This window comes from Marmota marmota, unplaced genomic scaffold (assembly GCF_001458135.2).
Source record: "Marmota marmota marmota unplaced genomic scaffold, marMar, whole genome shotgun sequence".
Classification (NCBI taxonomy): domain Eukaryota; kingdom Metazoa; phylum Chordata; class Mammalia; order Rodentia; family Sciuridae; genus Marmota; species Marmota marmota.
Window position 1 is genome coordinate 28489893 of NW_026000142.1, and position 15553 is coordinate 28505445.

Sequence of the window (15553 nt, forward strand, 5' to 3'; positions counted from 1 at the left end):
AAAACAAGAAGCAAGAAGAACACATGGAATGTGGCCAAATGACATGAGAATTAGTACAACAGAGGATGTTTTAGAAACACGGCCACATTTTAAATTAAAGAATAAAGTAGGAAAAGAATAAGTGGAAACAAAGTATACAGTTCTTCCTCTGTTAGTGCAATACTCATATACTCAGACACAAACACTTTTATTCCTCTCAACAGCCTCCGAATGACTGCTAAAAAGGCCTACCTAGAGAAAGGGATGGGAATGTGAGTATTAAGGAATAAAAGAGGAAAATGGTACATTTTCTGAAGGAATAAAATATAATTAAGTGATTGAAGAGAAATGAGATAGAATATCAACTGAAATGATTTGTTCCATTTGTACAAAATTCAGGCAAAGTTAAGAATGTAGGAACGGTATTACAATAGAGATTGTAGTATACCATTGGGGTTACTGAATAACACGGAAAATGTGGAGAATCAGGTAAATCATCTCTGTTTCTGAGCATATAGCATGCCCAACTATACTCTATTTATTAAACAAAATACCCATGAGCCTGCCTCATTTCTAAGACAGCAACATCTCTTATACAGAATAGAGAAATCATTTTAGTCAAAAGTGCCTCTGTATTCAACAACAACCATTGCCTTGTGGGTACATTTGTAAATATGTTTTCTGGTTTTTTTATTGTTGTTCTCTGTAACTTTATGAGGAAAAAAAAAGTATTAAAACGTAAGATCCAGAATAAGAAATAAGAACAACTGAAGTATAAAATGCAACATACCATCGTAGGCAAATCTTTCTGGGATATAAAAGTAAATCTATAGCAGAGAATCCACAGAGGCCTCTCAATTCTCAGAAGACAGTAAAGGATAATCAAGCAAGAATCAAAAAAGCAAATAATGCCAGTAAGCTTTTGGTAGAAATAAAACACTTGAAAGATCAATAAAAAGAAAATCTTCTAAATTGTGAGTGAATGGAAACATAACAGGAGCTAAATATTAAAAAGAAAAAAATCCCCCCAAAACCAGATTACTAAATGAAAGTTATTTCAAAGGCAGGATCATGAACATAGTGACAAATGTTCATAATGGTGTAATATAACTTATGGTTAATATGTTTTGCTTTTAAGATGAGCATTCATCACACACTTTAAGAACTATTTGTCAGAATAAACCAAGATGTCAAAGTATTATTATTTCCTTTCCATCTGTGCATACAGGCTGTGATGAAAGTGGCCAGCAGCTATCAGTCTCAATAACCTCAGTGGACAGATGAGTGTCCCAAAAAGTGGAGGTAAATACTATTTAAAAATCTCAATTTTTAAAATAATAAATTTTTATTTTTATATTATTATTGTTATTATTATTGGCACCAGGGATTGACTCCAGACATGCTTAAACACTGAGCCACATCTGCGGCCCTTTTTATTTTTTTGTTTTGAGACAGGGTCTTGCTAAGTTGCTTTTGTGTCTCACTAAGTTGGTAAAGCTGGTTTTGAACTTGCTGTCCTCCTGCCTCAGCCTCCTGAGCCACTGGGATTATAGGCATGCAACAGCATACCTGGTTGATTGAATTTTTAAATGTGCATTTTATTGATAGATTAATTTTAACAATTTTTAATGTACCCATATTTTGATGGATCTGTTTAAAATCTAGCACTTTCATTAGTTGCTTTGCAAATATACGACAGTCGGGAATTCTGACTTTAAAAAATGACAAACATTACTAGGAGCAGAGAATATATAGTTTCCAACTTCACTATAATTGGAAACCATCTAATTTGTTTTTCTCAAGTATATTTGTATATGTTTAGAACATACTTACAGACATTAAGTCTATTTGCATTTGTAGATTATATTCATAAATTAATTGTTTAGACAGTATAATCAAATGTTAATCTGGGTTTTTTTTTTACATTTACAAAATATTTTATTGAACAACAGCATAATACACATTCTTCTCAAATGTACATGAACAGTCACCAAGATAAATTGTCTTTCTCAGCCATAAAATACATTTAACAAATTTAAGAACATTTTTTGTTCTTTTTAGTTATACATGACAGTAAAGTATAATTTGACTTATTTATACAAACATGGAGGACAACTTATTCTAATTAGGATCCCAGTCTTGTGGTTGTACATGATGTGGAGATTTACGGTGGTGTATTCATAGATGCACATTGGAAAGTTATGGCAGTCATTACATTGTCTTTCCTATACCTTTGCCCCTCCCTTCCTCTCATTCCCATTTGTCTAATCTTCTGAACTTCTATTCTTCCCCACCCCTCTTTGTTATGTGTTAGCATTCACATATCAGAGAGAACATTCAACCTTTGATTTTTGGGTATTGGCTTATCAAATGTTAAATTGAATGTAAGTTTGAGTATACATTATAAATTACTTCTAGATATATGACAGTTAAAGTGATGCATTCCATTTGCCTGCCATTTTTCAGGGAATTTGGTGTTCTATTTAGTCAATTATTTTGATCTTTCCCCTTCCTAAAGTCCAAACGTTTAAATTTCAATCACCTTTGAAAGAAATATTTCCTAAATATTAACTTTCTGCATGTGACTTGACATTTTCTCCATAGCTCAGGGTTATTACTTGGTAAATCAAGAGCTGAGCTGTGTTATAATACTATGTTGTCCCCTGGAAGACTGATGAGTGCACTTGCTTGTGACAAATGACCCTGAATGACTCCATTTTTATGTTTCTTCTTACATTTCTGCACTGCCCCCTGCCCTCTCCCTGTTGGGCTGTCAGTGTCCTGTCCACAGAAGTCACTCTCCTCACATCTCTTTCCCCATGACACACCACTAAACACACTCTCTTCATGTTTGCTGCTACATTTGACCATGAGACCTTTCTGAATTGAAGGAGAATATGGAAGCAGGAGAGTAGATGAGGTTATCTATGTGGATGTGCTTGAAAGCAGATGTGATGTAACTGCCTTGTTGCAGTGGGGTACACTTCACCACACATATATAACAATACTTGCTTCATACCCAAGAAAACCAGACAGCTGCATTGGAAAATTTATCTTTGGATGTTTTACAAAGACAATTTTACTCTCATCCTTGGAGATCAAGAACAGATATAGGGAATATCTAATCCTTCTGGTGGTGACCATGAAGGACCTGTCTTGAAGTAAACTTTCTGTTCCTGAAGCTCATTCCAGAGGGAATACTCCCAGCATCATATCACAGTACCACTGGGCAGGTTTCTGCAACCAAATGCATGACCCTTGCTGTCCAAGACAGGACAGCAAGGATATGAAGGTGGATATAAAGGTGGGAGAGAAGAAGAAAGGAAGCTCACTGTACTCAGGATCATCATGTTCCTATCAACTTAAGGCTCTTATATATTATTTAAAATGTTTTGATTAATAACTCCATGTGTTAAGTTTTTGGGTAACCATCAGCAAATTTAAAATATGCATTTTAAGGTTTATCATTTTACCCATATCTGCTTAAATGGATCAAACTTTCATATATTAGTAGAAAATTTAAGGCCACCCTAATATAAAAAGAAAAAGGAGAAGAGTATAGTAGATGTAGAAATTTCATTAGTAGCGAACAAGTAAGAACTAGAAAAAAAAATTTCCATTCTTTTAGTTATTTCTTCTAAAAGTGAAAGAGTAAGAAACAAACTCATGTTCCCCTATAGTTTATCAAAAGCCAGCCAGAAAATGTTAATGGGGTACTTATTAAGTTTTAAACACATGTCTACAATAAGTATAAAGTCGCTTTGTTTCTTTATTGACAGAACACAGTCTAGTTTTATTTGTTTTGAAATAACTTTTTGAACTTGCATATTTTCCTACTTATCCAGGACCCTTCTACCTTGCTCACAGGTTTGGCCTCATTACTTCTATTTTCTATCTCTTCATTGACTTCATTGACTTTCTATATTGAAGACAGAGAAATCAAAGGAGACTTTGTAATACTTTTCAGAAAAGAACAGAGCACGGGCAAAGACAGAAGGTATCAGGAAAGGTAATCACCATTAATCCATAGGTAGCATAGTCCATGGAAATTTGATGAGATGGGGGGTTGGTTGGGTTTTGTTGACCAAATTTTTGAGTTTGAATACTATAGGAAAAACCAGACTATGAAGAAATGACATAGCAATTTGTGAACTATATTCTGAATAAAGTGTCATATTCTGTAAAGTATCAGGAGAGAAACAAGAATGAGAGCTTAGAACAGGGACCCAAAATGTTGACCATGAAAATTAAGACAAAAACAAAATAATTATAGTTTTAACATTAACCCAGAACTAGATTTTAAGGCCAAATTGATACTATAGTGTCAACCTGCTGGTCTAGAGCATTTTGATCAGGAGGTATCCTAGAGTCTCAAGCAGACTAAAACTCTAAGTGGGGGTAAAGGGATTTCCATTGTTGGGTTAGAGGAAAGAACCCATGTGGTGTTGCCCCCAAAGTTCATGTGTAAGACAATGTAAGAATGTTACAAAATGATTAGGTTACGTGAGTGAGGTGTAACTAATCAATGGCTTAATCCAATTATATAGGTTAAGTTGGTGATAACTATAGGTAGGTAGAGTGTGGCTACAGGAAATAGATCACTGGGACATGCCCTTGGGGTATATAATTTGTCCTTGAGGAGCTGAGCTCTCTTTGCTTCCCTATTACCTTGTCTTGAGCTGCTTTCCTCCTCCACACCCTTCTGCCATGATATTCTGCCTTACTTCAGGTCTAGAACAGATGGAGTTGATCATTTGTGAACTGAGACCTTTGAAACTGTGAGCCCAAAATAAACCTTTTTTCCTCTATGTTGTTCTTGTCAGGTCTTTTGGTCACAATAATGAAAGAGCTGACCAAAACAACAGGCATTGAGTAATTCATCCAACCTTCAATTACCAAGCACTTCCTAGGTGCCAGACATCATTCTAAACATGAGAATTAGCATTGATCTAAACAAACTCTCTAATCTCTTGGAGTTTACATCTAGAGAGGGATATTGACAATTAGTAAACCTATGTATATAGCATACACCCTCAGTTTTAATAAATGCAATAAAGAAAGAAAGAAAAATGACAAGGGGGTAGAGAATGACAGGAGGTTCATTTCTGGATGAGGTGGTTAGGTAAGAGTCTCCTAAAGATTGGATTCTTGGATGAATATCTAAAAGTGAGAAAAAGATCTATGAGGGTATTTGGGAGAACAGTGGTCTGGGAAAATGAAATGACAAATTTAAAATCCTAGGTGGGTAAAAATGTGCTTGAGGTATTTAAAGAACAAGAAGTTCAATGCAGCTAATGAAAACAGGATGAAGGTAGTATAAATCAAATTTTCCATTTTGTTATAATTAGTGACTAATGTTAATTGGTGCTTTTCACTAGTACCTAAAAATTCATACTTATAGATTTATTTAAGGATTCTTTCATGGAAATAGTTTCATATACATACAGTCTATTGACTAATCGATCCTAATTTTATCTAGTTACTACACAAAGCTAAAGTCTCTAACAGATCCAAGAGGTCTAATTATTATTTGGGGATGTACTGACAACTTAAGCGTATTACATTTTAATCTAGTTTATGAACAATTTGCCATAATAGTCAGAATTTCCAGGCTTTTAACAAGAAGCTCTCACTTGAGGAATCTTCTGTGATGTGAATACTTTTAAACACAGACACTAGGGCATTTTTAAGAACTCTTTAATTTTACATTTAACATTTACATTTTAATTTTTAATCAAACAACTCAGTGCATCTGTCTGCCCAGGAGCATGATAAGTGGAGGCTCCGAAGCTTTAGATTTTGTCTTTTTGGACACTCTGTGTAAAAGCTGCAGTTTACAAAACAGTTCATGAAACTATCAACATCTATTGTAACTTTGTTGGAGATTGAGATCAATAGGGTCTATAAATAAAGAACTTGCTTAGCAATAAAAATTAGGGCAATGCTTTTTCCATTTTCGAGGACTTTTATTCCACCTGACAGAAACAGATCTGAGGTCAGTGAGATTCTCGTCTTCTCTGCACCTTAGATTGGCAGTGTAGAAAATATAAGGAAAGAATGTCTCAGGAGGTTTTCTTTTTCATATTTAAAATTTAGATACAAAAATCACTTTTGTGGAATAGGATGTTAGCTTATAGCTTTCAAATCACTGATGTGTGGAACAAGTTTGTGAAAAAGCTTTGACAGCAAGAGGACATCAGGGCACCACTGAGAATGACTGGGGTGAATAAAAATCTCTGCTTAGGAATATCTATGCATCACATCCAAGGCTCAACATACAAGAGCCACTGACCATCACTATTATGAGGGTATTTCAGATGAACATGGCTCTCATACAAAAGACCACTGCAGTCAATATGATCAGGACTCTTGTGTGCCTCTTGTAAAATTAATAAACTTATGTCTTTGAGAGTTATGGAGTTATCATATGCAGCAAATACATGATAATACATATTAACAGCTGCAGAATATACACTTCAAAATTATGAAATATTATCAGTATTCTTATGCATTTTTCACCCACTCAGAAAACAGTGTAAGAATGCTTGAAAGTGTTCACCCAATAGCAAAGGCAAAAAGGTTCTGTTTGTCAAAGCAGTTGAGGAAAACATACATAAAATTTTGGAAGTCTTGCATTGTTTTCTTCACACTCAATGAGGGGTGTGATTTTCTTTCTAGGTGAATTCTCCATTTGTTTCAGCTAAAAATTGCTGAAGGTGTATACAGGAATTAGAAAATAATCAAAATTAAAGACATGATCTTGAGGGAAATAAATGAAACCATGAACACCACAGTTTATGAACCCTAGATTTTATATAATATTATGGATTGTGTGACAAAGTGAGTACTACTCCCATGAATACCATAATGTGTCACAGTATGCCTCAAGAAGGCTGTTCCTGTTCATTTCAGCTGTAAATAACTAATAGAATTAACAATAAACTGGTTAATGTTGCATTTTAGGAGAGAAAAAAAATTATTATATTTTCATTGACTTTAGCATTTAAGTTAACAATCATATACAATTTATATGATAGTATTAAGTTAATTATTCCTTGGGTCATTCCTTCTACTCTCTTTTGGGAGAACAAGTACTTATAAGTAGATATTTACTTGATTATATATTTTAAGAATGCAGAGCTTGCAGAAATCCCATACCCAATGATAATTTTGTCATATTTTAATACATGATAACACTTCCAGTGTTACACAAGAGCAAAAGCAGCAAGCAAAAATCACACAATCTCTGTCAATAGCTCTGAAGACAAATTGAATCACTTACCAAAAAATCCCAAACAACTAGCATTATAAGGTCCCAAGGGGGGGGGGGATGGGCTTACTAATTGTGTTTTCCTCTCATCATCAAATAGTGAGCTTTATGGTGACCTCTTCAGTGTTCCTATAATGCTCACACAAATACATGGCCGAGAATCTTCTCAACAGGAATTATGCACACATGCATGTGCACGTGCGTGCACACACATGAAAAAGGAAAAGAAGCAAGTATCAAAAGGTAAGAGAGAAATAATGTTGCAACCTGGACAGTTAAGAATAGCTGGACTATTTTAACCTCAAGCTCTAAGAATCTACTGCTGTTGTGCAGGTTATTATAAATATGGTAAATTTCTCCCTGAAATAAGTTACAATAAAAGGGGAAAACAAAATTTGATCTCATTCTTGTCTCCTGGAATGACAAAAATCTTAGCATGAATTTAAACACTGATATATTCCTTAGGAAATATTATTTATATTTGATTGGGTAGAAATTTGGACTGATAGAAGAATGTTTTTTATCAAAATTATTGATAGTGTCAATAATGATTTTCATTGACTTGGACATCTTTGCATCGCCAAATGATATTTTGATTGAGATTAGAGATTCAGAATTTCAATAGTAAATGCATTAATATCATGCTAAAAAAAACTGATGTTGATTTTAGTTAGTAAAATAAAATATATCTGTGTAAAAGTTTTAATATCTTTTTTCCCATCATAGGAATGCTTTATTTTCCTAGAAATTTTTTTTTCTACTTAATACTTAAATTTGAATGTGGTTCAGACATTAGAGCACTCCATATTATATATACATGGGAAAAGTTGAATTTTACAGTCCTCTTAATGAATTGTTAAAGAAGCTCATTTCTGTGCTAGATTCAAGGCTCTGTACATTTTGGGGTGTGACTGGGAAAACTATAACATTAAGGTGAGAGTGGAGGCCATATCTGCACTGTAATATGTCTGATGCCCCCCAAACCTGCTGGACTGGATTTTGGTCCTTTAAAAAATGGAGAGTGTTTTATGATAGGCTTATGTCCATTTAAAGGAAACATTTAATTTTAGGATCACTGATCTTTTCTATAAACAAAAGAATAGCTTTGTTTTATTTGAAAGGCATAAAAGAAAACTAGTGTAAAGTACAGTGGAAAGACTGCTGTGAAACATGACTAGATAATCTCAGTATGTGAATTAAGTGAAATCAGTCAAGGCACAGCTCAGGGAACATAGATGTTATTAATAATGGCATTCAGAAACAGGCAAAGGCAACTGGCCTGACTGATAAGTGCAATGATGAATGTCACATTCCAGATGACTAGAAGAAGTAGCTCAGGCAGGATTCACTGGTTTGGAGCTCTGGACAATTCAGCACTTTGGACAGTTCTTGAAAGGTCATTTTCCTTAGATTGTCAGACCTACTCATTTATTTCTACTTCTTGGTGTCTGACCTATATCTATTTGTCACCTTAATTCCAAAGGAATGATCTGCATTCATCCAAAGAACTCTGTGGTTTGTGTTTCACACAAAGTCTATGGCTTAAATTCTAATATAAAGGTGCAAAAGTAATTTACTTAAAGTTATATCAAACTCTCTACTGGCCTTTGTTCTATTAATTAATACTAGATGATTAATAGATTTATAAATAATATTATTAATAAAATTAATGTTAAATCTGATTCAATATGCAAAGTTGTGGATGATATCATCCAGGTTATGGAATAGTGTTCCTTTTCCAACACCTAATGGTCATCCTCCCAGCCAAAGTCTCCTTGGAATTTGTATGCAAGGCCATTCAACCTCTATTCTATAAAAGTTGAGATGAGGCATTCAGGCTTTGGGGTGGTGGTACAAGAAGAAAGCCTTTTTAAAAATCAACTAAAATTCTGCCTCAGGCCATGTGGCATAACTGTAGATGGTAACTCAAGCACATTAAGGCTGCCTTGCAGGCTCCAGATAGTAACAGAAGTGCTCTTTTGGAGAAAGATCTTTGACCCAGTTTTCAAGAGGCAATTTCCCAACAGTACATTTGATTTCTAATCAATAAGTAATGGATACGTTCCATTTTAGTTTTATCTATCCACCAAGATTAAAACTAGAACAAGTGACAATGAAACAAATAATGTATGCATGTGAGAAATGATTAAAAGAACACATTTTTTCCCCTCACAACTACGTAATAGGTGGGCATTTCTTGTTCTAAAACCAGGAGGTGGGGGTGAAGAAAAGACACAAGAGAAACTGGATTTCTTAATGATGCCCAGCTAAATTTACCAGGTGTTTTCTAGAGCATTTCTTTGATCTTTGTTATTAAAAAGAAAAAAAGTAGCTCTCAAAGTTGCTGGCAAGAAATATACCAAATTGGGAAAGCACTTATTTATGGGTAAGAAGAAACAGGAGTTCTCTCTCTCTCTCTTCAGCTGCATTGGAGGCCTTACTATGCTGGCTTGCAGATTGGATTTTGGAGGCTCCTTTCAGGCTTAAGGGCCCTACATGAATAACAGAAGGTCTGTAACCTTGATGCTGAGAATAACTCAATTCCCTCTTATTTTCTTGACTGCATTCACAGAATACTACAGATGGGTTTTTCTAGTCTGGCTGAGAACACCAAAGAATACAGAAGCAAAGAGGGGAAAGGGAGCAATGACCCAAAAAGTGCAAAAGGGTGAACATATAATATAGAGAAGCAGACTTTATAAGAAAACTATAGTGAAAACTTGACAAATATAAAAGCTCTCCGGTCTTTGCACGTGATTACTCAATACAGTCTGAAAGTATCAACGGAAGAAAGGGCATCTTCTACGTTTCCTCAAGTGATAGCTCACATTAAGTGGTAGCCCTAAGTCTAGAGCTTGTGACTAATGCTGTGAAAATGCAGTGTATTAGCAGGTGCATCCCATTCGTTCCTTATCTGTAGTTACAAGAAAATCTGCAGATATTGAGATTTGAGAGTGTTCTCTAGGTATCCACCCAGTTGGTTATGTGATTTGAGGAAACAGATTTGTATTTATCCATGTACACACTGTGTATTTGTAAACGATGGTACTGAAACTCCTGACAACATTGCATATTAAATCAGTCTATAGTTCAACTGTTCTGGGTCCTCTGGGGTGATGAACAAGTTCACAGAAAACTATACTCTCAGTGCTGAAACGATATCTGAAGAAAAACCTGATTGACAAAACTTGGTTATGTTTGAATAGTTTCTGGATATTCCCCTCAAAAATTAATTGTATCCTAAAATGTAGCATGAGCTACATTTGGAAATACTGGTATTAAATTTCATGATACTGAGTTTATTATAAGAACAATGAAAACTTAACATGAACATCTGGTTTAATGTTTTTCATCTTTGATACAATTAGTCTAAACAGTCTTTATACAAACAAAAGAAAAAGGCATATTGTTAATCAGCTACTCTTGAAATGATCTTGTATGTTAAATTATTGGCTCTTCACTACATAAAAATGGTATTTAAATAAGGTAATTACATACATTACCACTAGTATAAATGCAAACTAATGTCTGTCACTAAATGTCACAAAGCTCATAGGAAAATATTCTATAAAACTTTAGGTTATTTGACATAATTATTTTCTATGATTTATACTGATAGCATTTTTCATATATACTTTAAGGCAGCTGTCTATTATCAACAAAGTTTCTTTATTTAAAATGTTTTCAACCAATCTCTACTATATTTTATTCTTGACAACATGAAGAAGATACTGATCTAATGCATTAAATAATTCCCCAGATATTCATGCTTATTTCCTGGAAATGTAGCAATAAGTAACTAAATGTCTCAGTAATTTAGGCAAATGTTTCAGCCTATGTTGCCTTGGGAATGCTAAGTAATGGAAGAAATTTGAATACTTCTAACAACTTCAAAATACAGAGTTCTTGCATAACTATAATCCATTGAACCATGTAACTAAGAAAGTAAAGGAAGAAGTGGGCTAAGTTGTTAACATGGCAAACTCAGTTTATCTGATGATGGTTGGTAGAATTCAAGTGCAGGATAGGCTAAGCAGTCATACAGATGAGTTTTGTTTCTCCTATCACTCACTACTAATTGCAGTTCATTAAAACTAGGTTCGTCTTTGGACTTAGTATATGCACACATATTCCACATGTATAATAACCACAAAATAGGAATAAAAGGCAATATTTTTCTTTTTAGTTATTTAAAAATCTTGTCTTACGCAAGCACAGATACATAGTTTCATTAGACATGAACTAGATGCCTATAAAATAACAAGCATGATCCTGTGAAGCTAGGTTTCCAGCTGAAGCAGATTCTGGCTCATATTACGGTGGTGCTCTTTCCACTGGAAAGTCCTTCTCAAATTCACAGTTCTGATTTCAATTCTTCTTCATATGTGACTCAGGTACCAAAGGAGACTTGCTATTGCATAAGTTTAAAATTCATCTATGGATCATATTTTCCTACCCTTTCATTGTGCTTCAGAGGGAGTAAAGGCCTGTGTTGTGGAATAACTTGGGAGAGCCACATAGACACAGAGCACTGCCCTCCTTTAGATGCCACCTAGAGTTAAAGACTTTTTTTTTTTTTCCTGGAACATCACAGCTTATCCCCAGGAGACAAACACAAGGATCTTCAGTGGATGTATATACATACATATTTCCCTCTGCATCTTAAAGTCGAATTAAGATATATTTCAACTGTTTCTAAAATTATCTTGTTAAAGTGCCCAAACCAAAAGGAGCAGCACATTGGTAACCTGGTGCCCTGACGCGCTTTAATCAAATGAACAAAAACTTTGATGCAACAATGAATAGGTTTTGCAGGGCAGTTGTGCTTACCTTCATAAGTCCCGCTTTCTAGGAGAGCACCGCTTTTCTCCAATTCCATAAAATCTTCAACGGTGATGAAAATGTAGTCCACCCCAGGGACCTCACCCTCCTTATGTGGCCTTGTGGTGCCTGAATAAGGAAAAATCAAAAACAAAAGAAAGACTAAGTGATCTGCTGCTGAACTTTAGAAATACCACCAGACTTCTGAATATTCAATAACACTTGTTTGTACATCTTGTTAGTCGGCAGTTTGTGTTTGTCCTTCTGTTTGTTTGGCAACAGAAAATAGCAGGGGGTAAAGATTAAAGTAAACATACAAAGCATTTTTCTTCATCAAGCTTTTATAAAGAGTTCATTGCCATGGAATGTAGCTGCATAGATTTTTTTTTTCAGAGAAAACTGCAGACCATTGTGCCCTTTTTGAAGAGGTGGTTTGAATAGTGGCCCAGGAGTTTGCAAGCTCAGGAATTTACATATATTGTTCCCATGAATGGACCGCTGTTGTGCTACAGATTGCTGTGCTGCGACATAAAATACAATGGAAAATACATCTTGGTAAAATGTCAACTTATCTTTTTATTTTCATGATCTGCTTTCTTTTGGGGGGACACTTTTTGTTAATTTTATTTGTTAATGTTACACCCAAAATAACTCATATTGGATTTAAGTGTCAAAAATCTTTACTATGACTTAAAATTTAATAATTGAAACTGAGCAATAATAAAAATTGCATTAGTAATTATAACTGGGATACTGAAATATCTAATTTAACAGGAAAACTTTGACTCCATGACACAGCTTTCTTTTATTGTTACATCATAGTTCTACATAATAGTGGGATTTATTGTGGCATATTCATGCATGCACATAATTTGGTCAATTTCATTATCTAGAAGCCACCTTCTTCTCTCTTTTCTTCCCTCCTCCCATTCCCATTTTGTACTCTACTAGTTTCTCTTCTATTTTCATGAGATCCTTTTTTTCTTTTTTTCTCTCTTAACTTTCATATCTAAGAAAATACACGACCCTTGACTTTCTGAATCTGGCTTATTTCATTTAAAATGTGTTCTCCAGATCCATCCTTTTTTTTTTTTTTTTTTGCAAATGATATAATTTTATTCTTCTTTGTAGCTGAATAAAATTCCATTTTATATGTGTATGTATGTATATGTATGTGTGTGTATATGTATGTATGTGTGTGTGTGTGTGTATATATATATATCTCAGATTTCCTCCATCTATTCATCTGATGATAGACACCTGGGCTGGTTCTGTAACTTGGCTATTGTGAGTTGTGCTGCTTTAAACATGGGTATGCACACATCACCACAGTCTGCTAACTTGTAATTCTTTAGGGTAAATACTGAGGAATAGTATAGCTGGGTCATATGGTGGCTCTATTCCTAGTCGTTTGAGGAAACTCCATTCTGATTTCCATAGTGGCTGTACCAATTTACATTCCCAATAGTATATAAGTGTTCCTTTTCCCCTACATCCTCTTCAGCATTTATTATTATTTGTATTCTTGATGACTGCCATTCTAACCAGAGTGAGATGGAATCTCAGTACCCAGGTTTTCTAATACCTCCCTTACATAGCCTTCATTCATTCCTTCATTATGCCTAATTCTGACTGAATTTTGAGATGATATCTTCCCAGGGTCTACTGCTTACTGCCACTGCTTCTGCTTCCTATATCACCTATACAGAGAATGGAGGTACTGAGGGCCAAAATAACAAGACCATGAGTCGCTCACCCTGTGGGTAATCCAGCTTTCCTGGAGAGCACAGCCTTCCAGGCCTTCTCTCCAGCTGGGAAAGCAGAAGCAAAAATAGAGAGGTGTTGAAGTTTGACCATGCCCTAAGCTTCTTCCTTTCTTTTTCTCTGTTAACTACCTAGGGAATTTGGCAAGGGCAGATTTGCATTTACATAATGCATACATGCAAATAAGTATGCAGAAATATACAGAGGGCAAATATAGAAGCAAGGTGGCACATTGGCAGACTTCTTCATATTTCAATCTTTTCCATATTGTCTCCAAACTAAACAAAAAGTATTTTTTCCAACATATTATTTTTATTCTCTGAATTTGAAATCTTGATCAACTAGGTCATGAAAATCACCAGCTAGTTCCTTTTTTTTTTTTTTGGTCTATTAAGATCAAGCCTGAACTGCTGATGAGAGACATAAACTACTGTCAGGATGTACAAGGTACTAGGAAAACTGATTTGGGGGAAAAACAAATAATTCCTATTAAAATCATTTTAAAAATTTTGAAAGCATTATTTTCTAAAATTGTTTTATAATCCTTCTTTGGGGGTTACAAAACAATTTTTTCTATAATAATTTTTAATGCCTTACCTTGAATTTGTTATTGTATTTGGTTTAACTGAGCTGCATTCTGCAGTATTTCCTACTGCTTTTATGCTCTAAAATACAAACCTCCCACACCTAGTATGCATAATTTTGTCAAATTAATGTTTCTATGAGAACCTTAACTTTCAATATCCTGACTTTTATGTGCTTAACCCTTGTGAATTAGAAGGGCATTAACATGGTTTTTGGCAATCAATTTGTTTTTCTGTTTACTTAGAATGCACTCTAATCATTAAGAAAAAAATCATATAACAAAGATTTAATTTTCCCTAATTCATCTGCATGTTTCATGCAGATGAAGTTACATGCTTTGATTAATTAACTGCTTGCAATATGGTAATGCATTTCCAGCACCACGTGGGCACAGGACCACATGCTTTAGGGCAATTTCCAGGGCAGCTGACCTATTCAGAGCAATTCACCTGAACCAAATGCTAGCGAACGAGTTATGGTTGTGCTCTTTTTGGTTCACTGAGTGGTTCTACATCTCCGCCTTGTACCTCAGGCTTCTGTGACTGATTTGCTGCCTCTGTGATGTGTCAGTGTCACCTGTCATTGCCTGCCCATGCTGGTTGCTTACCTCACTGACACTTGAAGTTCTACTCCAATTTCAAATGCTGCAACCCAAACTTTGACATCTCTTCTCCTCATTTCTGTTTCTGACTTCCAGTTCCTTGATCTCTCCTTCTTCCCTGTGTTTCCCAAACTGGCTTGATTTGCCTCCCTAGCTACTCTGTGACGAGGAGCAACCTAGAACCTCTCCTTTCCTTTAGTTCAAAATCACCATTTGAATCACTTGTAATAAGCCCCAAATTCATTCACAGACTGCAGTTGCTAGAGAAATTTATAAGCTGACAAAACGCTCTTCAAATTCAGGCTATTTAAGGTTAGTTTGATTATAACACTTGGAACCCTTGTATATATATCTCCATGACTTCCTGTCACATTCCCACCACTTTCTAATGTTCAGTTCCTCTTTCTGCAAGAAACTTGAACTCCTTCTTTTCTTGGTTAAAAAAAAATCAAATTCCCTAAACTTTCCTAACTTCTGCTTACCTTACCTGCATTATCCTCATATTTTCTCGTTTCCTTCAAAGTTAACCCTTG

The 15553-nt window shown here is 34.9% G+C and overlaps 1 protein-coding gene across 5 annotated transcripts in view; it reads right to left on the reverse strand.

The window, feature by feature from the left end:
• Window positions 1–15553, reverse strand: part of Magi2 (membrane associated guanylate kinase, WW and PDZ domain containing 2) — a 1275072-nt gene that overhangs the window by 529564 nt on the left and 729955 nt on the right. For all 5 annotated transcript variants that reach the window (XM_048786215.1, XM_048786214.1, XM_048786217.1 and 2 more), the window contains exon 3: window positions 12080–12199. In XM_048786215.1, coding sequence (XP_048642172.1) covers window positions 12080–12199 — 120 coding nt within the window. The remainder of the gene's footprint in view (window positions 1–12079; window positions 12200–15553) is intronic.